This window comes from Carassius gibelio, chromosome A1, assembly GCF_023724105.1.
Source record: "Carassius gibelio isolate Cgi1373 ecotype wild population from Czech Republic chromosome A1, carGib1.2-hapl.c, whole genome shotgun sequence".
NCBI lineage: Eukaryota > Metazoa > Chordata > Actinopteri > Cypriniformes > Cyprinidae > Carassius > Carassius gibelio.
In genome coordinates, this window is record NC_068371.1 from 15,402,753 (window position 1) to 15,429,578 (window position 26,826).

General features: G+C 36.8%; 1 protein-coding gene across 3 annotated transcripts in view; it reads left to right on the forward strand.

The window, feature by feature from the left end:
- LOC128014099 (neural cell adhesion molecule 2-like) overlaps nt 1-26,826 on the forward strand; it is a 376,809-nt gene that overhangs the window by 290,728 nt on the left and 59,255 nt on the right. For all 3 annotated transcript variants that reach the window (XM_052597383.1, XM_052597544.1, XM_052597465.1), the window contains exons 2-5: nt 612-686; nt 4,325-4,531; nt 14,539-14,682; nt 24,075-24,212. In XM_052597383.1, coding sequence (XP_052453343.1) covers nt 612-686; nt 4,325-4,531; nt 14,539-14,682; nt 24,075-24,212 — 564 coding nt within the window. The remainder of the gene's footprint in view (nt 1-611; nt 687-4,324; nt 4,532-14,538; nt 14,683-24,074; nt 24,213-26,826) is intronic.

Here is a 26,826-nt window from a genome sequence, read left to right on the forward strand (position 1 = left end):
TTGATTGATTGATTGATTGATGTTAAACGTGCAATCCAAATGGATGTAAATTGTATTGTAAATAAATAATAATAAAAGATAATATCAAATATTGGATTTTATTCAGAAAATTATTCAGCTATGGCATTCATATGATTTGTATTATATATATATATATATATATATATATATATATATATATATATATATATATATATATATATATATATATATATATATATATTATAGAAAACAGCTCTCTCTTAAGCTCAGAAAAAGTGTTTGCCTTAGATTTGTATGAAGTTCACTGGGAGTAATACTGCATTATAAAGTAGAGTTGTAAAATAATGTCTGTCCTGTCCTGTCCAGACTTTGATTATACAACATTAACAATGTTTTTATTTATTTATTATATATATATATATATATATATATATATATATATATATATATATATATATATATATATATATATATATATATATATATATATTTCTATTTATTACTGAGAAGCTGTAATATATATATATATATATATATATATATATATATATATATATATATATATATATATATATTATTATTATTATTATTTTTATTGATTTGGCTGTATTTCTTTCTTTCTGTTGTAGCGGTCCTTCAGGTGTCAATATCACTCAATAAAGTGGAACTGAGTGTTGGAGAGTCTAAATTCTTCACATGCACAGGTAAGAACGAAACCCTGCTGGAAGTGACATATTAACACACTTGACAATTACATGATTTTCAGATGATTGTGGCCTAAACTTTTCAGTACATTATATTAAAATAAATACACTATACTATTCAAGTTTTGTGGTTAGTAAAATTTTCATGTTTATAAAAGGAATCTCTTCTGCTCAAGGTTGTATCTTATTTGATAAAAAAAATGAAATATTGTTAAAATTCAAAATATGTTTTCTTTGTGAGTATATTATAAAATTCAACGTTTTCCTGTGATGCAATCTGAATTTTCAGCATCATTTTTCCAGTCTTCAATGTCACATGATCCCTCAGAAATCATTTTTTTGATTCATTCTGGTGCGCTGTTTAAGAAACATTTATGTGAAACATTTCAATTAAAGCCTTGATATTGTCATGGGCATGTGCAACAGACTGATGACGAGGTAAAAGAGTAAAGTTTCAACATAAGTTTAATAATAACACACACAAGAATAATACAAATTTGAATAATGAAACATGATTACATAATATTTCAATGTTAAGGAAAAAAAAAATGGAATCCGCTTGAAATGTGCATTTCTGAAACAAATGCTGCCACATATCTAAAATGCTAATTAGCAAAAAAAAATGTTTCTGTAGTTGATATGGAAAACTTTGTTTGAGGTATATTTCACATAACCAGAATGTTGAATTATTAAACAAAAATTGTTTTGTTATGTGTCATATAGGAGTTTTGTTTATTTGTTATAAATAAAATAAATAATAATAAATGTAATAAAAAAGAGAAAATTGTGTGAACTTAATTGTGTTATGTAATTTTTGCCAGGGGTTGTAGTAATACACATAAACATAACTTGACGGACAAGTGAGAACTGAAAAAAAAAGCAACTTAAATACCAGACAAATAAGGGGAAAAAAAGAAAAAAGAAAAAAGAAAAAAGAAAAAAAAAAAAACTGTGCTGATAACATGATTCTCAAATGGTCAACAAGAGAACAACAACAGTACACAAGTGCCATGACAAGTCTCAGTTAGTCTAGTACAGAACGCATAGCCAGTTTATTTATTTTTTTTATTTTATTTTTTTATAAATGGGAAGAAAAGGAAAAGTGCTGGTATTAGCAGTTTAAGTGCTGGTGAAAAAGATGAGTCTTTAGATGAATCTTGAAAATTAGTAAAAACTCAGGTGTATGAATTGAGATTAGGAGGTCATACCACCAGCTGGGCACAGTCCAGGATAAGGCCTGTGAGAGTGATTTTGAACCTCTTTGGGATGGCACCACAAGACGTCGTTCACTTGCATAGCGCAAACTTCTGAAGGGCACATAAGATTTAACCAGTGAGTTTAGGTATGTTGTACATGTACATAATAGTGTCAGACACATTTTGGATTTAGAACAGTATTTAATTGAAACATAAATCTTTTGTAATTTATAAATGTCTTTAATAATTATAAGTATAAATTTGCGTTTTCAGCAATTAACACAGTAAAATACAAAATACAACTGAATGAGTTTAATTGCATTTATCAGGTTTAGTTTCTTATATACTACAGTGGTTTGAGAGATGTGTTTCTTCTCACCTGTTGACTTTCACCTGGATAGCAGTATGACAGCAAAGTGATTAACTTTTTCAACGCCTGATTACCCACACAGAAGATGTGCTGTTGCCATGGCAACAAATTCCCTAAGTGCATTAGCTTCCATGAATTTCACCGTGCATCCGACCAGGAAGTCGGTGCTCAATATATAGCACAAGAGCAACCAGGAAGAGATTGATTGGAGAGAGTGGTGCTGAAGGATGAGGGGGCATTTGACGGCCGTCTGCCACATCCACACAATAAATCAGCTCATAAGGACACATTGAACTTCAGCATTAGCATTAGTGCAATTTCACTCACTCCATTGCTGAGTAGTTTGGGGTTATCTAAGGTTGCAAATACAGTTTGCAGATAAGGACTGTTTTCTGTTTTGGCTTATTTCATTGTGCATCACTTTGGGCAACATATTGGTTTAAATGTGTAACTGAAATACATGTGACCTATACTGTCACAAGTGCTGTGCCAAGTGTGCGACTGCACAAGGCCTCGTGCCTCTAGAGGGCCTCGGTCATGGCATGTATTTTATGTAGTTTGTGCCTAGCATTTTTATTACTTTTTTTCCACCAATTTTTCCCACCTTTTAAGAAGAAAATTTTAGATGACAGAGGCCTTTGCATCTGAACTCTTCATAAAAAACTACAAACCTATAACTTATCTTAGCGTCCTTATTTACTTATTTAATTGCATTATTAATACTATTATTATCATTATGTATAGATCTTACAATTCTTATGAGCGTGTGCGTGACCATGATTTGTGAGCAAGCATGTCAGTGAGCATGGCATCGCAATCAATCAGATTTATGTTAAAGTTGCGCTCGTTACTATAGCAAAAAAACTGTGCAAGATTGGAAACACAGTGTGCATGATTTAGAAAATCACCGAAACAAATTAGTAAATAGTGTGCACAATTTATAAATGTAGGGAACGAAATAGTAAATCATGCACACGTTTTAGCCTACTAATTTTTTCCTGCATGCCATGCCCCATACTATGTAAACGGACCCTTGGAAAAAGCGCACTGTGCTGTTTCTTCCTTTTTCTTTTGTTCAGTGGTCGTTTACATGCTTAATGCATATCGCCACATAACTGATAGTTGTGCAATTTTTTTTTTTTTTTTTTTTTTTTTTCATTTAATCTGTAATCCTTAAGAATATAAATTATATTGTTTGTCTAATGGTAATTACATATCAAGTCATATCATATATGTATGTTTCAATATGGAAGTTTTTTTTTTTTTTTTTTTTTTTAACAAAGCCAGAGCAGAACATTTGTGCATTTATGATCAACACAATATGTTTTGTTACTAATTGAATCTATGATTTTGAACAAATCTTTTCAATAAATGAGTCAATGAATCACTCCTTAAGAATAGGATTTGCCAACTGGCGGTTTCAGTTTCATATTTATTTATCCATGAATGACTTAAGGTACTATCTTAAAAAACACACTCATCACAATAAATAGATGATTGAGATATTTTTTATCAAGTTTTTATTTGTGAACTAAAATACTTGAAATAATGAAAGCAGTAGTCTGAAGCTCCACTATTTTGTCCATGCAACTCTTTTCTCAGATCTCCTCTCCTCATCTTTCTAACCCTGCAACCGGCTATCAACCATCTCCCTGCTGCAGACCTTGTTCTTCATATGTGACATGTCCTTCGACTCCAGTGCTTTTGCAGGGATGTTGGAGAGTTTGTGCCCTTATGATTGCAGAGGGCCAGAAATAGAGACCCCCACGCGGCTCCTTTGTGACATTGAGCCGGGCAGCTTTACAGACCAGAGCACCTGGAGTTTTCATACAGCACTTGCTAATTCTCCATGTGGCCTTATTAAAGCCACTGGCTGCCAAAGCTAAATAGTTGTCACCAATTAGAGTGAGCGTAAATCCAGATCAGTATGGAAGTGAGACTTTCATTGTATATTCATGCATCTGAGGTTTGAGGAGTTTTCATGCAAAAACAGGTTTAATGGAAGTATGCATGTGATGTATTAATGTACTTCTAACTGCATTAATGAATGCCTAAATGTTTTATTCTTTTAGCCATTGGTGAGCCGGTGAGCATAAACTGGTTCAGTCCTCAAGGTGAGCGCATGATTTCAAACCAGAGAGTGATTGTGCATACGGAGGGTGTGCGGTCCAGGCTGACGATCTACAATGCCATCATTGAGGATGCTGGGATATACCGATGCCAGGCTGTGGATGCCAAAGGACAAAGCCAGGAGGCCACGGTGGTGCTGGAGATTTACCGTGAGTTTCCACAGTAACTCCTTGAGAGTCAGTCAGCATGATGAGCATTTGGAAATCAATCATGTACACTAGTCAAAATCATGATGGAGGAATTCTTACAGAATCATAATGGGATTATATTGGATAAAAGTAAAAATGTAATATATATATATATATATATATATATATATATATATATATATATATATATATATATATATATATAAACTTTTATGTTGAAAGAGATGGGATATATCGCCCTTCAAAGGGACACTTTAGAGTGAAAATAATAATGGCCGCCATTTTGAAAGGTTGTTCCAAAACTGGTCTCTTCAAAGGGCACTTTGGAATGCAGGACTTAGAAGGGTGTAACTGATGGACACTTCAAGCCCCAATGACCCTTTGCACAGGGACGTTGTTTGGCATCACAGACATTTACTTCACTGACAAATGTATGCGTAGTGTTTTTCTATACTGCTGTAATATTTATATGAGTTAAAATATGTTAATTATTATGGTCAAAATGGCATTGTGCTTGAACAAAAATGCTTTACAGCTACCTTTATCAGTCCGTGTTTCATATACATAGACACAATATCAAATACATATCACATTACATTACATACAGAAATTTAGATTATATTTCACATAAAAGATGATTGGGGGTCAACCAGCAAGACTGGTCACAACTAAAAAGTCAGTTGCAGAAAGGTAGATTGGTCTAATGTGAATCCAAAAAGTAAATTTGGAATTCATTTATTATTATTATTATTATTATTATTATTATTATTATTATTATTATTATTATTATTATTGTTGTTGTTGTTGTTGTTTGTATTTATTTTTTATACAAATTATATTGAAATCAAGAATAAGAATAGTATGAGTAATGAACTAATGCTTATGGAATACCAAATGAATTATTTTGGATGAAGGTAAAAATGTAAGAAAAACATGTATTGTGTTTTATTGATTTATATCAGATTTTTAATAAAATTATAAATGTAATACATTTCATAATGTTATAATTACTAGTTGCATAATTTTATAATATAATACATAATTATTTAAGTAATATATATAGATATGTGGATACTGGATAGATAGATAGATAGATAGATAGATAGATAGATAGATAGATAGATAGATAGATAGATAGATAGATAGATAGATAGATAGATAGATAGATAGATAGATAGATAGATAGATAGATAGATAGATAGATAGATAGATTAATATATAAAGTATAAAATAATTATATTTATCCAAAAGAAACCTTGCAATGCAGATACGCTGCAACCAAAGCCACACACTGGCCTTCTGTGTAGCTCTTCTTCGAAGCACTGTTTTATCTGAGTTGGAGGAAATCAGCCAAGACATGTGAGGTTAAATAAGACTAGAGCAGTCAAATGTTCACTTAAGATTTTATTTAAGACTGAGTAGCATTAGGTATCTGCTAGCTGTACTTGTACTACCTGCTTGTTGAGGCAAAAATAGACTCATTTTCAGACTCATTTGCAGTCAGTGCACTCACAATTTTGCACATAACTATAAAAAAAAAAAAAAAAAAAATACAGGTTAAATCTGATTGGCCGGCTTTAACATCCAGGACTCACACTGTACCAATCCACCAGGAAACAGAGGCATTCGCAGGAAAAGTAAAAAATAAAATTGCCTCATTGATTCATACATTTTTGCTTAAAGCAAGAACAATATCTGCCAGTGCGGGGTCAGAAAAATAATCTCATTGTCATTTTGCTTCTCAAGTACATGTATACCAATTTAAGAATGTATGGATATTTGTACTGGGAAAAAAGACAAAAATATAATAATAATAATTGCAGTCTATATACATTATGAAATTGATGTAATGAAGGTTTATTTATTATTATTATTTTTTATGAATAATTATTCTATAACAACAATAAGAGACCCCTCCCCTCAAATTCTTTGTTGTTTGTGTTAATTCTGCATCTGTGGTTTATCATTTACAGATTATCAAATTGGACAAATTTATTACAATTTAATGATTTAATCTTGTGAAATGTATTTTAACACAACATAGCATTAAAAAAAAAAAAAAAACTGCAACAAGTTAACTATAAATTAAAACTTGGATGAAAATTCTCTTGCGTGATATTTCTTAAAAATAATGTTTTATTTTTATTATGTTTTATTCTATTATTTCTATTGTTATTATTATTATTATTATTATTATTACTCTGTTAAGTACATTTTAGCGTACAATAGCAATATATATTTTTTTCATAATTTCATGTTAAACTTAACTTTCATTTTTGGAAATTAAAGTTATTAATTTCACAAGGTTACGTTTTTTCTCAGAAGACAGAACCAGTTATAGATAAGAACTGGTCCTTTGTTCCAAATTATACTCAGTGTTGATGTCATTCAGGCTGAACTGTGACATTATAAAGGTTGATATGCTTAAAAATTCAGAAAATAATAGCAAATCACTCTCATTGCATTAATATATATATATATATATATATATATATATATATATATATATATATATTTTTTTTTTTTTTTTTTTTTTTTTTACTAAATCAAATCAATCAGTTATTTCTGTAAGATGACCTTCAGTACAGACCATTTAGACAGTATTCACAGCATTCTTGTGCTGAAATGAATCAATATATTCAGTGTTTTCAGCAGGTCTAGCACTAAATAAATGTGTAATAATGTAGAAACAAGGCCCAGTGTGATGCTCTGCCCTGACCTCACAGCACAGGCTTATGACATTCAGAAAAGCGATTCGAGACAAACAGCAAGAGATTATTTATATTTACAAGCTTTTTTTTCCTTGAGAGACTGAATGCAATCTCATTCAGAGCATGCAAAAATGAAGGAGAAAAACATCCATTTCGATTAGCCAGTGAAACAGCTTGATTCATTTGATTTGTGACTCTCATTATAATTTAAGTAAAAAGAGAAGCACTTCTATCGAAATTTACTTGCTTTCATTTGTACTGTAAATGTTTGTGCAAAGAACTCAGTGGTTTCTCTTTCATCACACTGGAGAATAGTGGAGAAACAAAAAGGGTAACACTTTGTTTTGATAGTCCACTTTACTTTTATTCTACTGAATAGACGTAACTTTGCAAGTACATGACAACTTATTTTACTAACCCTAACTTAAACCCAATAGTCTACTAATATTCCTCTTATGGTCTAATGAGAGTTAGAATGTATTGAAAAACACCATATTCATATTCAGATCATTGTTATTTTAGTATTGACAAGATATCATTATAGTTACTCTTCAGGAACTCGAGCTGCATCAAAAACTCTATGGGGAATGCCTATTGCTTGAGCGACTCTGAATATCATGTGCAATCTGTCCAATGGAAGGGCGTGATGTCATGGGTGGGGTGACGTAGCGACCAGGAAGCTATAAAAGCACGTGCCGCGAAGCTGGCATCTGTTTGTGCATGTCATCAGTCTGTCTTGTCAGTCTTACTTAATGTTGTCTGTCACTATAAGCTCCTGCATTATGTAAAAGAGCAAGTGAAGACTAGACATTTAACCCTCTTGGCGCCACGGTCGAGTTTACTCAACAAGATGCGGCAATGATTAAAATGGACGATTTTGTAAAATAATTTTGTAAAATGGCAGACATGTAATACTTCATCTCTGACTCAAAAAAAAAACATCATGCTTCTATACAAAATCTTCAAGCTAGATTGCATTGAGTCAGTGCAAACAAAAGCGGAGCTAATGTGAGAGTGAACCATTTTATCTCTTCCACCCACGAACGTAGCGGAACTGAGAGGCTCGCCACCCCTTCGGGGGTCTCAAAAAGTTAGATAGGTTGCCCCCTGTGGGTGCTCAACTTCAAGACACCGAATTAGCTGCCTCAATAAGACCAGAGGTCAGTCTCAAGAGACTGATTCCCTTAGTAGATTATTTAGCAACTTGGAAACTACGGTCACTTTATCTCAATGGGTCCTGCACACAGTAGAAAAAGGTTATCACATTCAGTTTGGTTCTCCACCACCGAGATTTTACGGGGTTATCCTGATGTTAGTCGGACCCGAGCAGGCTTTGGTTATGTAACAAGAACTGAATATCCTATTAAGGAAGGAGGCCATCGAGATGGTCCCGCCTTAAGATAGGGAATCTGGGTTTTACAGCCGCTATTTCATAGTTCCAAAGAAGGATTGTGTCCGATCATAGATCTGCGTCAGTTAAATCACTCAGTTATGAGGCTGAAATTCAAAATGCTCACCATCAAGTATGTTGTATTGCAAATCAGGTCAGGGGACTGGTTTGTCACGATAGATCTCAAAGACACATAGTTCTAGTGTTTCCATCCTTCAACAACACAGGAAGTTTCTGAGGTTCGCTTTCAGGATGAAGCATACCAATATTGAGTACATCCTTTCAGCCTTGCACTCTCACACTGCTCGTTTACGAAGTGTGTAGATGCGACTCTGGCTCCACTACAACTGCAGGGCATCCGCATATTAAATTATATAGACGATTGGTTGATTTTAGCACAATCAGAGCAGATGGCAGTTCAACATTGAAATTGGGGAGCTGGGTTTGAGACTGAACGCCAAGAAAAGTGTACTTTCTCCATTATGGAGGACCACTTATCTAGGCGTAGTATGGGATTCGACCACGAAGCAGGCACCTCTGTCCCCTCCCCTGCTTATATCGAGTCGATCCTCACGTCAGTCAAGAGAGAAGGCTGGTCACTCACTTTCAAAATGTTTGTGTCTGATGGGTCTGACTGGGTCCATTGGGTCTGATGGCAGCTGCGTCCAACGTGATACCTTTTGGCCTTGCTGTACAAGACCCCCCTTCAGTGGTGGCTCAAGACCAAGGGATTTTCCCCAAGGGGGAATCCAATTTGAAATATCAAGATCAAGTGATGATGCCTCCGTGCCTTAGTGCTGGGAGCTCCCTGTCACCATGTAACGCTAGCGACGGACATGTCCCTCACTGGCTGGGGTGCAGTCATGAGTGGCCACCCTGCCTGCGGTTTATGGAGTGGTCACCATCTGACGTGGCATATCAAATGTCTAGAGATGATAGCTGTGTATCGAGCATTAAAATATTTCCTCCCAGATCTGAGAGGTTACCATGTGTTGGTGCGCACCGATGACACATCTGTGTTCTCTTAAATCAACCACCCGGGTGGTCTGCTTTTGTGACCACTGTACAAGCAGGCACACCAGATCCTTGTTTGGTCCCATGAAAACTCCTCTCACTCAGTATATAGCAGTATATATTGCCGAAAATCTCAATGTAGGAGCAGATGTACTGTCGAGACATGGTCCGAGGTCTGGACAATGGAGACTTCACCCCGAGGTTGTGAAGCAGATATGGAGAGTTTTTGGCATAACTCAGGTGGACCTCTTTGCGACTCAAGAGGCGTCGCAATGTCCCCTCTAGTCCTCTCTAGTTCATCCAGCTCCTCTGGGACTGGACGCTATGGTACAGACTTGGTCGATGCTTCATCTGTACACTTTTCCCTGATCGTTCTGCTCCCGAGAGTTCTGGCAAGAGTATGCTGGGACGGGTTCTGTCTTCTGTTAGTAGCCCCTCTCTGGCCGGGCCGAGTTTGGTTCTCAGATCTGATCTCGCTCCTCGACAGCACTCCATGGGAGATTCCGATCAGGACAGATCTACTCTCACAGGTGCAGGGAATGATAATTCACCCTCGCCCGGAGTTATAGAAACTGGCACAGCTCATAGCAACCGGTCTCTCAACCAAGGTTGCTGAGACCATCCCCCAATCCAGAGCTCCCTCAATAAGGAAACTGTACTCTCTGAGATGGAAACACTTCAACTTATGGTGCAGAGACTGCCAGCTTAACACTGCTAACTGCCCAGTTGATACAGATCTGGAGTTTCTACAAACCAGGTTCTCTGCAGGGTTAACCCACTCCACCTTAGAAGTATACTTGGTGGCCATTGTAGCTACCATGTCCCCTTCCGTGGCCAGTAAGTGGGCAGATACCTCCTAGCGACATGTTTCCTCCGCGGTGCGCTGAGGCCTCCAGTATGGTCCCATGTTCCCCCCTGAGACTTGGTTGTGGTATTAGATGGTCTTTGCAAAGCTCCATTCAAGTCGATTAAAGATATATCTGATCGACATCTGACCCTTAAGACTGCCTTCCTGCTGGCTATTACTTCTCTAAAGAGAGTTGGAGATCTTCAGGCCCTCTCAGTGGCCCCTACTTACCTCAACGTTGGCCAGAACATTTCTATACTCTTGAGCGAGTTATGTTCCAAAAATTCCCTCTGTCACACCACAACCTATAGTGCTGCAGGCCTTCAGCCCTCCTCCCTTTCGGGAGCCTGACCAGGAAAAGCTTTATTGTATGTGTCCAGTTCGAGCGCTGGACACATACGTCCACAGAGCTGGCCTGTGGAGAATGTCAGACCAATTGCTTGTGTGCTATGGTCCCCCCCAAGAGGTGCTTTCCTGCATCTAAGCAGACCCTTAGTCATTGGCCTATGAGTCCTCTGGTCTCCCCTCGTCGATAGGAGTCAGGGCTCAATCTACATGGGGTATTGTGGCCTCCAAGGCCTTTTAAGCAGGTGTGTCCATGCTGGACATCTGCAACATTGCAGGGTAGTCCACATCCTCCACCTTTGTGAGATTCTATGATCTAGATATGCGAGCCACTCCCGGCTCTTCTGGAGTTCCTGAAAAGGAATGTCTCAAGGTTACGCATGTAACCATGGTTCCTCGAGGGAACGAGATGCTGCGTCTCGATGCCATACTCCCAGCACCCTTGCCAGCACTTGCTTCTATACTCAAAGCTGATGCCAGCTGTGCTGCATTTGCTTTTATAGCTTCCTGGTCACTACGTCAACCCGCCTGTGCAGTGGCGGCTCCAGACAATTTTGATTGGGGGGGCAATGGGGGGGTCCTGGTCTTTTCAAGGGGGGGTCTCATGAAAACCAACAAAAAATACAGTGGACATGGCTAATAACTGCATATTTCTGCTACTAAACAACAAAAACACCTTTGCAATGTAAACAAATGACAGGCTACATTTGTAATTCATATCCTTCACACTGCACTTTCATGTCAGGTATATTATGCATTTTTATTGACATTGATATTTTTACATTTATTTCCAGATAGATATTATTGAGTTTACAGGCTAAAGTGGTCTTGCTGTTGTAAACACTGTTGCTATTGTAGAAAAAATATTTTCATCACATCATTATATTTTAATTCATTTCTGAATTGTTTTTATTTTTATAATGATAATTCAGAGAATGAGAAAATCTGAATAAGCCTTACCAGTGTTGTGATAATTATTTTTACGTGTTAAAAATAAGTACTGTAATATAATAAAAGTAAATTCAAATAACAAAAAAGACCAGACCCCTCGATGCCTGTGAAACTTTTCTCCCTCAAACAGCACGCTAGTGTTACTTCTACACTACAGGCTACACACATAGACAGTAAAAGAGGCTACACACAGTAATATAAACAACGTATCTGCATGTTCTCACATCACATCGTTCTTGTAAAATAATAATAATAAGTAAATAAACACCAAAATCACTTCGCTGAGAATGAAACACCACTTACCAGCTGCCACGATGTTGAAAATATCCTCTAGCAATTAAAAAATGCGCGTGCAGCATGAGGAATCTTCCCGGTTGGATGAGGTCGTAGTCAGGTGAACGGTCATCATGTTGGTCATTTTATTTACGGCTAAATTATTATTAATAAATTGTACTAATATTATGATTGGGCGTGGGCAGGCATTCACAAAAGTTTATGTTATTACAAAAAAAAAATTGAGGAAATTTTGCTTTGACAAAAGGGCACTTAAGGGGCAAAGGAGCAGGTGCTCAAGTGAACCGGTTCTTTCGGACAATTAGATCAAATAAACCAGCTGAAAAAAAAATGGTTCACCGGTTCTTTTGCGCTCGATGTAATGCCGTCATTGGCGATGATTGCCCTTCATTCAAGCCTTTGGTTTACCCGCGCTTATAACATTAGCAAAGAATCAGTTCAGAATCAATCACCAAAAGAATCAGTTCGGTTCAGATGCGCTCTGTTTGTGTCAGTCTGCTTCACGCTGAATCACGCATGCGCAGTTATCATCAGCTAATCGGTTCTCGAATCTGACACGTCCGACAGAAACGGTTCTCGGTTCAGTGTATGAATAAATGTCGAAATAATTATTATTTATTATTGTTCTGCGTAGTTTGAAGAGAAACATTTTTGGATCTTTATCCCGAATATATATATTTTTTTAATCAGGAAGAGGCTGGGGGGTCAAATGGGGGGTCAAGGCATTTTTTGGCAGGGTCTTGAGACCCCCCAAGACCCCCCCTGGCGCCGCCGGTGCGCCTGTGACATCAAGCCCTTCCATTTGACAGATTGCATAAAATATTCACACAATATTTTGTTCATGCAAAAGGCGTTCCCCATAGTGTTTTCAATGCAGCGTCTCATTCCCTCGAGGAACCATGGTTATATGGGTAACCTAGAAACGTATTTTATTATTTTTTAAAATTTGTTTTCTTTTTTCAACATTTGCCGTTTTATTTTTAGTCAGTTTAAGTAATTTCAGTTTTGTTTTATTATTATTATTATTATTATTATTATTATTATTATTATTATTATTCGCTGCGGTTTTATTTCAGTATATATATATATATTTTTTTCATTTTTATTTATTTATTAACACTAATGCATTAACTAGCATTAACTAACTATGAGCAATGCATTTGGTAAACATTCATCTTTATTTATTCAACTTTATTTAATCAACTGTCCATTATTAGTAAACATTGAAATTAACACTAACTAAGATTAATAAATGCTTTAGAAGTATTTTTCATTGTTACTTAATTATCTTATTGTAAAGTGTCCTTTTTATTTTGATGTTTGCATTATTATCAGTTAACGTTTATTCCGATTAACAAAAATGTTTCATTCATTCTTTTTTTTTTTTACGGTTTTAGTTTATACTTCCTCCCAAAATGAAAATGTTGTCATCATTTATCAAGCCTCATGTTGTTCCAAACCCAGGCACGTGCACACATAAACATCAAAGAGGGTTTGAGCACCTGCCCTATTTCTTCCTCAAGTGAAAGTGCCCTTTTTTCTTGCAAAGATTAATTTTGTCAGTGCTGATTTCATTTGCTTGGTAACAGCCTAAATGACTTATTATTCTAATTGACTGATTTAATGTACGAATTTGACTGAAAATTTAATGCACAATTAAAAATAAATAAATAAATAAATAAATAATGGCTTACAAAATGTAAAAATGCTCATAAAAGTTAAAAATCCATTTAAACTTTTTATTGGAAATAAAAAAAAAAAAAATTGGGAAGAAAAAAAAAGTATATATATATATATAAATTTATATTGGAAAATATTTATTTCTATCACTGCTGTAAACTGATCACCACACAGAATATGCAGAATATCAACAACTTTAGGAGTCAGCTGTCCATGGTAGTCCTTACAATACCAGCACAATAACACACTCAGTGAAATATTGTCTAATTATCATTATCGATAAAATCCCATATTGAGATATATATTTTTGTTAATATCGCACACTCCTAATGTAAAATTTTGTTTTAATAATAATAATAATAATAATAAATATGAGAAGTGCCCTTTTTTCCACTTGAGCCCTGCCCCTCAAAATGTTTGTGCACATCCCTGTCCAAACCGGTTTGAGTGTCATTCTTCTGTTTTACACAGAATAAAATTTTTGAAGTATGTTAGTGTACAAACAGCTTACAGTAGCCATTGACTTCCATAATATTTTATTTCTGTATTTATTTTTTCATACTATGGAAGTCAGTGGGTACTATAAAAAGTTTGATGTTACCCAGTACCCACTATTCAAAATATCTTATTTTGTGCTTGAGAGTAAGTAAATGTTGACAAAACTTTAATTTTTGGGTGAACTATGCTTTTAACCATAACAATGCTGATTGAGATATCTTAATTACAGGATTTGGTTACTTGAGAACATGTGAATTTATTGTCTGTTTGATTACAGAGAAGCTGACGTTCCGCGAGGTGAAGACGCCACAGGAGTTTCGTCATGGTGATGATGCTGAGGTCATCTGCGATGTCATCGGTTCACCCGTGCCAGCCATGTCCTGGTTCTACAAGAACAAAGAAATCACATCTGAACCCAACAGTAAGTATGCTCACAATGAATGTGGTGGTGCCATGATGGTATGTGTATGATTACCATATTCATATACAATATGGTACTTCAAAGAATACTATGGAATTTTCAAGGTATTGTACATATTGTCCACCTCTGCTTCGTAAAATTTTCTCCAACTCTATTTCACTAACTCTGGGTGGAGTTTCCATTCCCCCATCGGTAGTGTCTGTCTGGACATTAAATCTACTCCCACATTCAAACGCCCTGGAATGTAAACTGCCCTGAGTGACAGGAACTTGTCCTGGGCCCAAAGAAAAAACCTGCCTCGCTATCTGGTTCCGATTGCGTGAGCGCAGAACCCCCTGGTGATTTATATAATATATTGTTGCTGTGTTGTCCACCCATACTAGGACATGACAGCCCCTCAAACAATGGATGAAATATTTCAGAACCAGAAATACGGCTATCAGCTCAAGGCAATTGATGTGCCAATCGAGCTGATGACCCTCCCATTCCCCTTGAGCTGGGTGACTATCCAAGACCGTTCCCCAGCCCATCGGGGAGGAATCCGTCGTTAGCAGTCTGCGATGACACGGTGCCCCTAGAGTGGCACCCAAGGCAAGGAAACGGGGTCTGAGCCACAGAGATAGTGTACGAAGCCCGCGGCACGTCACTTTTATTTGCCTTCGAGGATTGGCTCTTGGATGAAATCCTCTGGCTTTTAGCCACAACTTAAATGGTCTCATGTGCAACAGCCCCAAAGGAATCATCGTGGATGCTGAAGCCATGAAACCTAACATCTTTTGATACTGATGAACAGTGCGACCTTGGCCTAGCCTGACCTTGCTCCTGGTCTGCCGAATGGTATCGATCCGAGCGGGAGACAGTTGTGCCACATCATGCCATTGAAACGTGGAGGATGACGAATGAATTGGATACTGTATCCTATCCGTACTGTGCTCAATACCCACGCAGAAATGCCCGGCAGAAGTTTCCATGCTGCCAGACTCTCTGAGAGTGGTACCAATTTTAACACTTCCTTTTGAGGGGATGTTAAATATTCCGTGTCCTGAATGACAGCAGGAAACACTGGAACATCTAAACAAAAAGAATACACCGCACCCCGAAGCACAAAAAGTGGCGGGGATGGAGGGGTTTTGTGAGGGTAACGGGAAGGGGGTGAATGCTCCATTGTGTGCCTAGAGCCACTAGCTCGGTGCCCTGAAGCGATGGACAAGCAGAGGACAACTGTACTAGCTGCTCTAGAGACCTCCGTAGAGGTAGCGAGCATCTTAGTACATCTTGAGTGCGGCGAGAAAGGAACTGACGAATGCTTCTTCAATGCCTAACTAAAGCTGATATAGAACGGCCGATGGCACAGGCCGTTCGCTTGGTCGCATGGGGAGACAAATCCGTGGCTCGACGAAACTCAGCGACCACTTCCTTATGTGCCTAAAGCCAATTGCTCAATGCCCTGAAGCGGCGGACCGGCAGGGGACGACTGTACTAGCTGTTCTAGAGACCTCCGTGGAGGTAGCGAGCCTCTTAGCACCGTTTCCAAGCAGTAAATGAGAGAAGAGCTCGCCGGAGATCGCTGTGCCCTGAGGGCACTGAGAAGAGACGGGCACCATGTAATGCTCTTCCCCAACAAACAAAACAGTAATCGTGTGTATCCAGTTCAGACATGGAAAGTGAGCATGGAGGAACACAACACTTCCCATTTCATTGTCTCATCCTAACGAAGATTTGTTGCAGACGAAAGAATTTTCCTGATGCACATGCACAGAATGATCTGAAGACAAAAGACCTGTTGAGGCACCTGTGGCTTATCTATTCATAGACCCATGTTGTGGGTGCGCTCCGATGACGTCATCAACTGAGGCTATATTACCGCCGGGTCAATTCTATTGACGTATTACACACATTATTCACAGCTGGTCACGAAAAATATGTTTCCCAATGCGCTAAGCAGCGCAGCTTCGACTGAAGCTTTTGAAAGGGAACTTGGACATCATCTCGATGCAACTCTCAACTTCTCATATACATGCCTCAAATGTAAAAACTGTAAATGTATGGCTTTCAGCTTTTAATGTTGTGTCATCTTTTTTACAAATATCTGTAAAAATTATTTATTGTTATTTATGTATTAATATTATTAAATTTAGATTTAATTGTATTTTATTTATTTATTTATTTTAAGTCTACCAGGGGGTTGGATGGGTTCTAAATTTCCACAGTTGTTTTTTTTTTTTTTTTAGACTATTGTAACCAGAACAAAATTAAATAAACAGTTGTTAAAAAAAGAACAGTTAATCACATTAAGAAGTCAAATATTACCTCGTAATGGTAAGGAATTTTTTGGTTATTCATCAGAAGGTGCTCTTGACTTGATATAACATAGTGACATAACAAGGTACTATATAACATTTGCCATGTGAATCTAACCATAACGTCGACAAATGGAAAAGTCATCCAGTTATTTATTATTGTGTTAATTTATTATTGTTTATTATCGTGCATTTAGCCCCAACAGCAGGGGCTGTTTTTACCCCAAATTGATAAACTTTTTCATAATCTTTTTGAAAAACACCCCTAAAAAATCACCAAATCTCCAGCCCATCCAAAGACATATATATATATATATATATATATATATATATATATATATATATATATATAGAGAGAGAGAGAGAGAGAGAGAGAGAGAGAGAGAGAGAGAGAGAGAGATTTTTTTAATGCACTTTGAATTAAGCACATAAACCACGTTCACTGTCTGAATTAAGTAAAGTTATCTGCCGAAGGAATAAAAATTTCTGTCTATCTTTTAATTGTCAAACTATTAATTAGAATTAAAATGCAGAACTTTGACAAGATATCTGCACTTTCCAGCCTGGGAGATTACAAGATGGAGATTTGATTATTTTTATTCTAATTAGGGAGAGAGTTATAAATATCTCCTGTGGATGAGAGGACAAAAAGTGGGTGACAAAGGGATGACAAAAGTCAAAGAAAGACTGTAATCCTGAAGGTGTTTCATTTAGCAAATCTCTTTGAAATGGCAGAATAAGTAGTTTTGAGGACTGATGATAATATGTTCCTATTATTGCACAAAGATAAAAAAGGAGTATGTTGATTAAATCCTTAGCTTTTTTTTTTTTTTTTTTTTTTTTTTTTTCGCACAGAGAAATATATTTATGTCAAAAGTTTTAAATGACTTCAAGTTCACTAAGATACCATTTGCCTGTTAGTTTAAGTTTAGTGACCAATTCAAAGACTCCAATACTATGACATCTGAAATATTATGTGGCACAGACACATTTGTCATTAGTAGCATTTGCTAAACTAAGTATCAGTATCACAATAACTGTTTAGTATTTATTAGTGTTTGAACACTGAAGAATATATTTTAGCTTTTGTACCCATGCAATTTGTGTCATGTAGGTTATCTGTCTGCAAGTCTGTCTGTTTCAGACTATAGAACACCCTAGCAACAGCACACAAACCACACAGAAAACTTTAGCAAATGCAACACACTGCCCTACCAACCACCAAAATCACCCTAACAGCTACATGGCAAAACACAAATAACCCCCAGAGGACCCCAGCAACTGCACAGCAACATGTTGGCAAACAATAAGAACAATCTAGTAACCACATAGTAGCATAGTGGTTAATTACCAGCGTTTTTGTTGACTTGGTTGCACAGATACTATTTAAACTGAACTGAGTTGATGACATCATGGAATTCAACACACTAAAAAATGTTGGGTTAAAAATAACCCAACTATGGGTTGGTATAGCACCTTCCCATCTGTGGGTTATTTCAACCCAACCCATTGGGTTAAAATCCTGTTGGAAGTTACCCAACAGTTGAGTTAATTATTTATATTAATTAACATCAGTATTTTTATTTTAAAAAAAAGTACTTAATACAACCATATTTTGAAACTACTTTGTTGTAACTTACAGATTTTATTTTAATATGCAAGTAACAAATTTACAAATATATATATATATATATATATATATATATATATATATATATATATATATATATATATATATATATATATATATATATATATTTAAATGTACAAGAACGTGTAAAAATACAACTGACATTTTCAAGATGTACAAATGTGTCGATTCATATTCATATCAAAACACACAAATGTGCTAATACAGTTCACAGCTGTGGCCTAATGGTTAGAGTTGGACCTGTAACCCAAAAGTCGCAGGTTTGAGTCTCGGTGCTGGCAGGAGTTAGGTGGAGGGAGTTAATGAAGAGCACTCTCTTCCACCCTCAATACCCATGGCTGAAGTGCCCTTGAGCAAGGCACTGAACCCCCATTTGCTCTATGGACGCTGGATCTATAGCTGCCGTGTGTTCACTTCTCACTGCTGTGTGTGTGCACTTTGATGGGTTAAATGCAGAGCACCAATTCCGAATATGGATTACCATACTTAGAAATATTACGACTTTCAAATAAAATGAACATAACATATAATAAAACTAAAAATAATCATAAAATCAAGTAATAATAATAAAAAAATATACTGCTGAAATAAAAAAGTTTTTTACTGATTACTAAATACAAAGTTTTTAAGGAGGAGACAGTGTGCAGAAGAAACTATTAAAGACTGTGTGTTACAAAAACTCTCAAATATGAGCAGAGGGCTTTGGGTAGTAGATGTCATATACAAAAACTTTAAAACACAGATCGACTGCTTGTAATATCGTCTCCTGTTCCATCGCCTCCCCATTTAAAATAATAAAATCTTGGGAGGAGTTTTCCTTGTCACCAAGCACCAGGACATGTGGATTCTGGCTTGTCTCGTGATTCAAGTACAGCACTAATTAGTGCCAACCTTAAAAGAATTAAAAAAAAAAAGTTCAGTTAACATGCAAAAATGAAAATTCTGTCATCATTTTTGTTATTCAAAATATCTTCTTGGAACTATTTGTATTGTACAAGGTGACTTGACTATACAGGGCACTGTAATTTTAAGTTTTGCTTTTACTTACAGGTTGAATGTCATTGAAGGACCATTGAAGGTCATTTCCGTGTATGATGTGCACACCATTTTTCCATTAGTGTGGTATGGTGCAGATGGCAGAAAGAGTTTTAAAGACAATTTCTGCACGAAGGCCTTTAAATGACAAAAGTACAGAGATTTTACAGACAAGTTAAAAAAAAAAAAAACCCTAAGCTTACAGTTTACATTTTTACAGTCTTTTTGGGGATCTACTATCATTTGCACTAAAAGACAGACTAAACCAGTTTTCACTCCCTCCAGAAAATTATATTTATATGCATACATTATATTGTTGCAATTTTTTTCCTTCACGAAAAAGTCCATTGTCTAAAACATAAGTATAAACACATTTAGTACAACACATTTAAAAAACATGTCAATCAATCTAGCTTCATAAGAGAAACGGCTGTAATTATAGGGTATTCCAATAGATGTATAACAATATTCAATATGAATAAATCATAAAAACACTTTTATAGTACAATTGATTAGTGCTAGTGCGCTAAGACGAATATGGGTTCTGTTTTACGCTCCCCTCTTAAAGGTTGGTTGTAGGAGTAACGTTAACGTTATGTAAAATTGGGGCACTGGTATACATTTTGGCTGAAAGAGCAGATTACCTCACGCGATTTTCTTTCGTCTAGATTTTGAACTTTTATAACAGAAAATTGCAGGTTCAGGAGTCTGCTGTCTGTGGCATGACTGATGTGTGAGCTCAGCTTGAGCAGCTTCTTCCACTGGTCCGATCAAAAAAATGGTCCGTGCGGATTTTCTAACATTTTTATTAACTTTAAGTAATACTTGTCTAAACATTTTTTGCAGCTAATCTTTTAGTGTATTAATGTTGGCGAACAAACAGGAATAGCATTCATTTACAATCAATCTGATTATCTGGGGGAAACAAACGGACTAAAGGGAATTAAAACTTTTTTACGTTTTTAGAATTAACGTATCAGACACATTACTTAATGGTATGGCATTTATATACATCATACAATTATATTAACAGTTACTTAGCCTTCATAATCAGGCAGACTGCCACAGATGTCCGTGCTGAGTCTCTGACTGGACCGTTAAAATTTGAACAGGAGTGAAGCGGGAAACATATTTAACCCAACAGTTGGGTTATAACTAAAAATAACCCAATGACGAAAAAAAAAAAAAAATACCCAACAAATTTTGAAATAATCCAACATATTGACCCAATATGTGTAACCAGACGGTTGGGTTAAAAAAACAACCCAATGTTTTTTTGCTGTAAACGATGAACTGCCTTTTTGCCTTGTTGTCACATTATTTTCCTATTTAATGCTGTGCAGTTGCTTTGTTACAATCTATATTGTTTAAAGCACTAAATAAATAAAGGTGACTTGACAAAGCAACACACACTCTAAAAAATGCTTTGGGTCAAATATGGACTAACCCAACTTTTGGGTTGAAAAATTAAATTACAAAATTTAACCCAACAGCTGGGTTAGTCCATATTTGACCCAAAGTTGGGTTGAAACAACCCAGCATTTTTTAGAGTGCACTAACAACAATCTGAAATAACACAGCGGTTGCATAGCCTTGCAAGAGCATACATTCAAAACACCATAGCAACTGCATAGCAACAGATCTGCAAACACCTGGAGCACCCCAACACTCAGAACTCCCTATTAAGCACATACTGTAGCAACACAGTAATTACCATCTGGAACCAAACACCCTGGCAAATGTGTACACACTAGCAACCACCTGGAACACCACAGTGACTGCATAGCAACACGTTAGCAAACACTTAGAATACCCCTGGCATAGCAACACAGTTTTTTTTTTTACATAGAAATGACAGAATCTGGCCCCATAGTCTAAAGTTATATGGGTGTTAAATGGCCAATGTTTACCCCCATTATCTGGAAGATGCTGAATAGATCAACTCTCTGGTCTTCCCATCCGACTTCAAACACACTGAACCAAGGTCCTGGCGGACCAGCAAACTCACATTTTCACAATACACAACATAAACACACATTAAAACTTTTGTTTATTTAGCTTATAATTAATCAGTTACAAATGTATCTGGTATATGCTTGCTGTCTGTATGTTTCCCTATTACATTAGCCTTGTTACCACTGTTTATTTGTATCAGTTTAGCTCTAAATGCTAATATTCAGCTTTATGAATGTATCTCTGGTTTAAAGGGGGGGTGAAATGCTCTCTTTCACTCAATATCCTGTTAATCTTGAGTACCTATAGAGTAGTACTGCATCCTTCACAACTCCAAAAAGTCTTATTATATTATAATAGTTTTATTATATTCATAAGAGAAAGATAGTCTGTACCGATTTTTCCCGGAAAGACACGACCGGCTGGAGGCGTGACGTGTGGGCGGAGCTAAAGAATCACGAGCGCCAGTAGGCTTTTGTGTTGAGAGCGTTTGGAAGCTGTGACATTACCGTGAGGAAAAAAAACATCCAAAACAAACCATGGCTAACACTCAGATTCAGCATATATTTATGATCCAGAATCAGATCCAGAGGCTGAAACTGAACGAGAGCAGCAGCAGCAACTACTCGCTCCGAGCGGGGCTCGAACCCGGGTCTCCGGCATGGGAGGTGGACGCATTAACAAGGAGGCAGAGATATTTTAAGCAGTTTTACTCACCACCTGTGGTTCCAACACACAATCGTGATCCTTTTTCGTTGGGATTGCATCATCCTTAAGAAATAAACGATATGCAAATCCGTCGTCAAACTGGGCCTTGTTTGTAAAACAAGCATTTTCGAAATGCAGGGAACAAACACTTGCACAACTCTGTTGATGCTCTGTAAAAATAAACTCCATCCACTGGTCCCTTAATGCTGTTTCTCTTTTGGTAATCTGTGCAGGGTTGTCTTGCCCTGGCAAACAAAAACACACTTCTTTTGTGACATTTTGCGACGCTCTCGCTCTGATCAGTGAATGTCTCTCACTCTGATCAGTGAAGTCTGTTGTGCTCTCAGTGCTCTGCTATACGGGAGCGCGCGCTCTTCCGGCAGAAGTGCCTCAGGACCCATATAAGGAAATTCCGCTCCATCTAACGTCACACAGAGCCATACTCGAAAAAAACTTTCCAAAACTTGTGACAAACCAGAAGGAGTATTTTTGGAACAGAAATACTCCTTCAAACGTACAACTTAATTTTTGAAACTTTGTCCATGTTTAGCATGGGAATCCAACTCTTTAACAGTGTAAAAAACTCAGTATGCATGAAATAGCATTTCACCCCCCCTTTAATATTTTCAAGATGCCTTATTCTTGGTATCAAAATTATCTGCTCTTTGTTCCCCAAACCATGATGTACTCTATGTGATCGTGAAATGTATCATACTATTTGTACCATATTTTGGGTAAAACTACAACAAGTATTCAGTACAGTCATAAAGCATGCACATGTGGTGTCACAGGGACAAAGAAACACTTCACACCTGCTGAAACTATATATGCCTTGTTACTGTTACTAATCTAATCAAAATAGGTGTTACAGGGAAACCAGATAAAACCTACTCCACACCCAAAAATGTAGTCTTCTCTCAACTTGCGGTTCCCTGGACACCCATCACCTTGGAATCCTCACGACTCCCCTTTCCAGGAGAGTCTGATCTTCTGGCAGTTTTCAGCAACTTTGTTGATTAACTTCGGAGAAGTCAACCCATGGATAAAATGAAGAAGCTTTTACTCCTAACAGGAATCTACATTTTATACATGCATCAGGACACTTTACTTAACAACTACAGAACCAATGCAAGTAACCGCCTGTTAACAATTTAGATGCGCTTCTAGGCTTTGACCCCTTTTAATTATGGCAATGTGATTCTTTGATGGTTCTTAACAGGTTGTGATTAGCCGATTAGTAAATACTTCTCTTATGCTCTGCTCTCTTGCGTGCGTACGCTACCTCTCTCTACAGTGCACGCTCTCTCTCTCTCTCTCTCTCTCTATCTCTGTCTATGCTTTCCTTGCATTGGCATCTATGTTTAATGTGGGTATGTTTTTGTCTAGTCAGATGTTGTATGTTCCCCTGTAGTGTAGTTTAATAAACATCCACATGTACAGTATTCACACTTGGTTGTCTGTGTTTGCTGTTCACAAGACGGGGTCACTGTTAAATTCTGGTTTTGTTACATGCTCTGGGAGCAATATTATTATTATTTTTTGTGGCCAGAGAAATAATTTTACATAGGGCCAATAGACGATTAACACTGTCCATCCTGCGGATGAATTCTCAATGCTATAACACTACAAGTAATTCCTGAAGATGAATATGATTAACGATAACCCGTTATGAATAATTATGTTAATCTCACTTTGAGATAATTTGCTACACAGTTTTTAACGTCTGTGTTTCTCTCTTCCCGAAGGCAGATTTCAGGTCCTTCCCACCAACAACCTGCAGATCCTGAGAGTGAGTAAAGCTGATGAGGGTGTGTATCGCTGTGAGGCACGGGTTGAGGCCAGAGGAGAAATCGATTTCAGGGATATTGTGGTGCTGGTGAATGGTAAGAGCTGTTCTTTACATACTTTATGCACTTCCTCACTGAGCTCTGAACAGCTCAATATCAGAATTTATACTATTAATCCATGAAAGTTAATGCACTGAAGAAAAAAAAAATGTTTGTTTTGGTAATCTTTAAACAAAATCTGAAAATATGCTTCTGCTCTGGAATGGCATTTCTTCTCTAATGATGTGAGATTGACAGCTTAACCACTCCCCTCTAATGGTTAGTTTTCTATGAGCAAGAACTGGCAGGGAGGTATGCTAAAATAAAACTCCATCCTCCATTCCAGTTGTGCTCAAACTGGGGTATGCATACCCCTGAGGGTCCGTGAGATGACAGAGGGGGTATGCGAACAAAATGATTAGTTTTGGCATTCATTTAATTCTAGCCCAACTTAAAGTTACAATATAGCTGAAAATGTATTTCTGACAAGTAAAATGCCACTTCTAATTTAAAAAAAGAAAAATGGGAGTTCCGTAAACAGTCAAATAAATGATATACAGTCGACTGACCTTATCTTTTGCGGTCAAAACTGACTACATTTACACAAGCAGTGTGCATGTTATAGGATGCCTGCTAAATATGCTGCTTTAGCAAATGGTGCTGCTGTTCAATATATCTTTATATTAGATCTTTACTTAATAGCATGAAAAGCAGATATTGACACGTACAGAAAACTCTCTTCGATACAGACACACTCTGTGCGTGTTATTGTTTTTAATTTTAAGATACAATGAAGAATGCCAATTTACCTGAATATCCAAATGATGGAAAATGTGCCATTTAATTTTTACAGCAGTTCAACAAAAAAATTTAGTATTAAGTGAACATTTTACATTTTAAATGTAGCCTACATTTTGGAAAGTCGTGGCCTAGTGTTTAGATAGTTTGACTCCTAACCCTAGGGTTGTGGGTTTGAGTCTCAGGCCAGCAATACCACGTCTTAGGTGTCCTTGAACAAGGCACCGAACCCCCAACTGCTCCCCAGGTGGCGCAGCATAAATGGCTGTCCACTGCTCCGGGTGTGTGGTATTATTATCAGCTATCATTTCCTTCTGATTTTAAGAATAAATTATGGGTAGAATTATGTTTGGGGTAGGGATTGGGTCAAGTCTATATATTTTGACAATAATGTTGATCCAGGATCAGCAAAAGATGTTGATCCAGGCAAATGTCTTACTTGGCAAAATCACTGTAACTGTGTGGTCATGTATTACTAACTGATGTAGGTGAGTTTTCTCATCATATCCTTGGGTGGAAGTTGCAGCGTTTATCCACTTTATAAGCCCACGGCAGGAGTTTATATATATATAGAATTTTATACAGAGGAGGTTGGTAAGTGATTCTATCATGTTAGTATCATGATAACCCACATGGGCCCCAGAACCGTTATATGTTGGTGGGACAAGTCCCCACCCATTTTTTAAGAATAATGGTATTGGACCCACTCACCACTCACTTACCATCTCTAATTCAGCGCATATTTTTGCTCACTTTTTAGAGCACTGTCAGTCAAATCCATTCTACTTGAGGAATCCCCTAATTTATTAAACTCCATTCCATGTTTTAGCTACTGCCTTGACTTCTATGCTGGTGCTTTCTCAAATCCATTCCACTTGGCTCATTCAGAGTCCAAATAAATTAAAATCCATTCCATGTTTTCATTAATCATACTTCCTGCACTCTCGCAACACAACAAGGTTTCTTCAAGTGCCTTTTAGACGTTGCCACAGTTCTTCTGTCTGTCTAATTTTTTTCTGTTTCTTCATGTAATTCCAAATGGACTCAATGATGGTGGGATCAGATTCCTGGTTGGAGCACTGGCTGTTGTAAGACTTTTTGTGTATATAAAAATCTCATTGGAGTACTACAATTAATGGCAGAAGGAATGAAGAAATGTTTGGAAACGATAAACTGATGCAATACTGCAAAAAGTTTTAGGAGGCTTAAGACCTATTTTTTTTTTTTTTACAATAATTACCTATGTTTTCAACAAAGATATCGTTTGAATAATTCAGTTACCAATTCTATTTCTCTCATACAGCCTCAATAATCTGTGGCCTTCCTTACTAGAAGTGTAATGATCCAAACTAGCCTCAAACAGATGGTGTGTATATGCAACAAGACTGTGTTAATTCAAGAAGGAAGGTCAAAGCAGAATGAGGCATTTCATTACAGCAGTGGATTGTATTCCAACACACTGTTATAATCCACTGCAGCTCAGCCAAGGCTGGGAATAATTCTTGGAAAAAAATCTGGATTCAATCTCCAGTCTTGTATATGAGGCCCAAGCGTCATCGCTTTCTAGTCCGCACTCGATAAGTGATTTAAGCAGCAGGTTGTTCTGTTTCCGAGGCAGATGGTGCTTGCCATGTCTTCGGGGATAATAGGACGTGCCTCATTGAGCGAGCTTATTGGATCTTCCTGAGAGCTATAAGCAGTGATGCTAAATTGAATGCAATGCACTTTTTTCATCTTAGGATGTTATTACATCAGTTTAAAGAAGTATGAGTTGTGCAAATACTATTGTATCCACTCAGGCAGAGCTCTGTGGTATTACATCCTGATGATGGCTCATTTTTCGGAACAAGGTAAATGAATGTGTTGAAAAGAC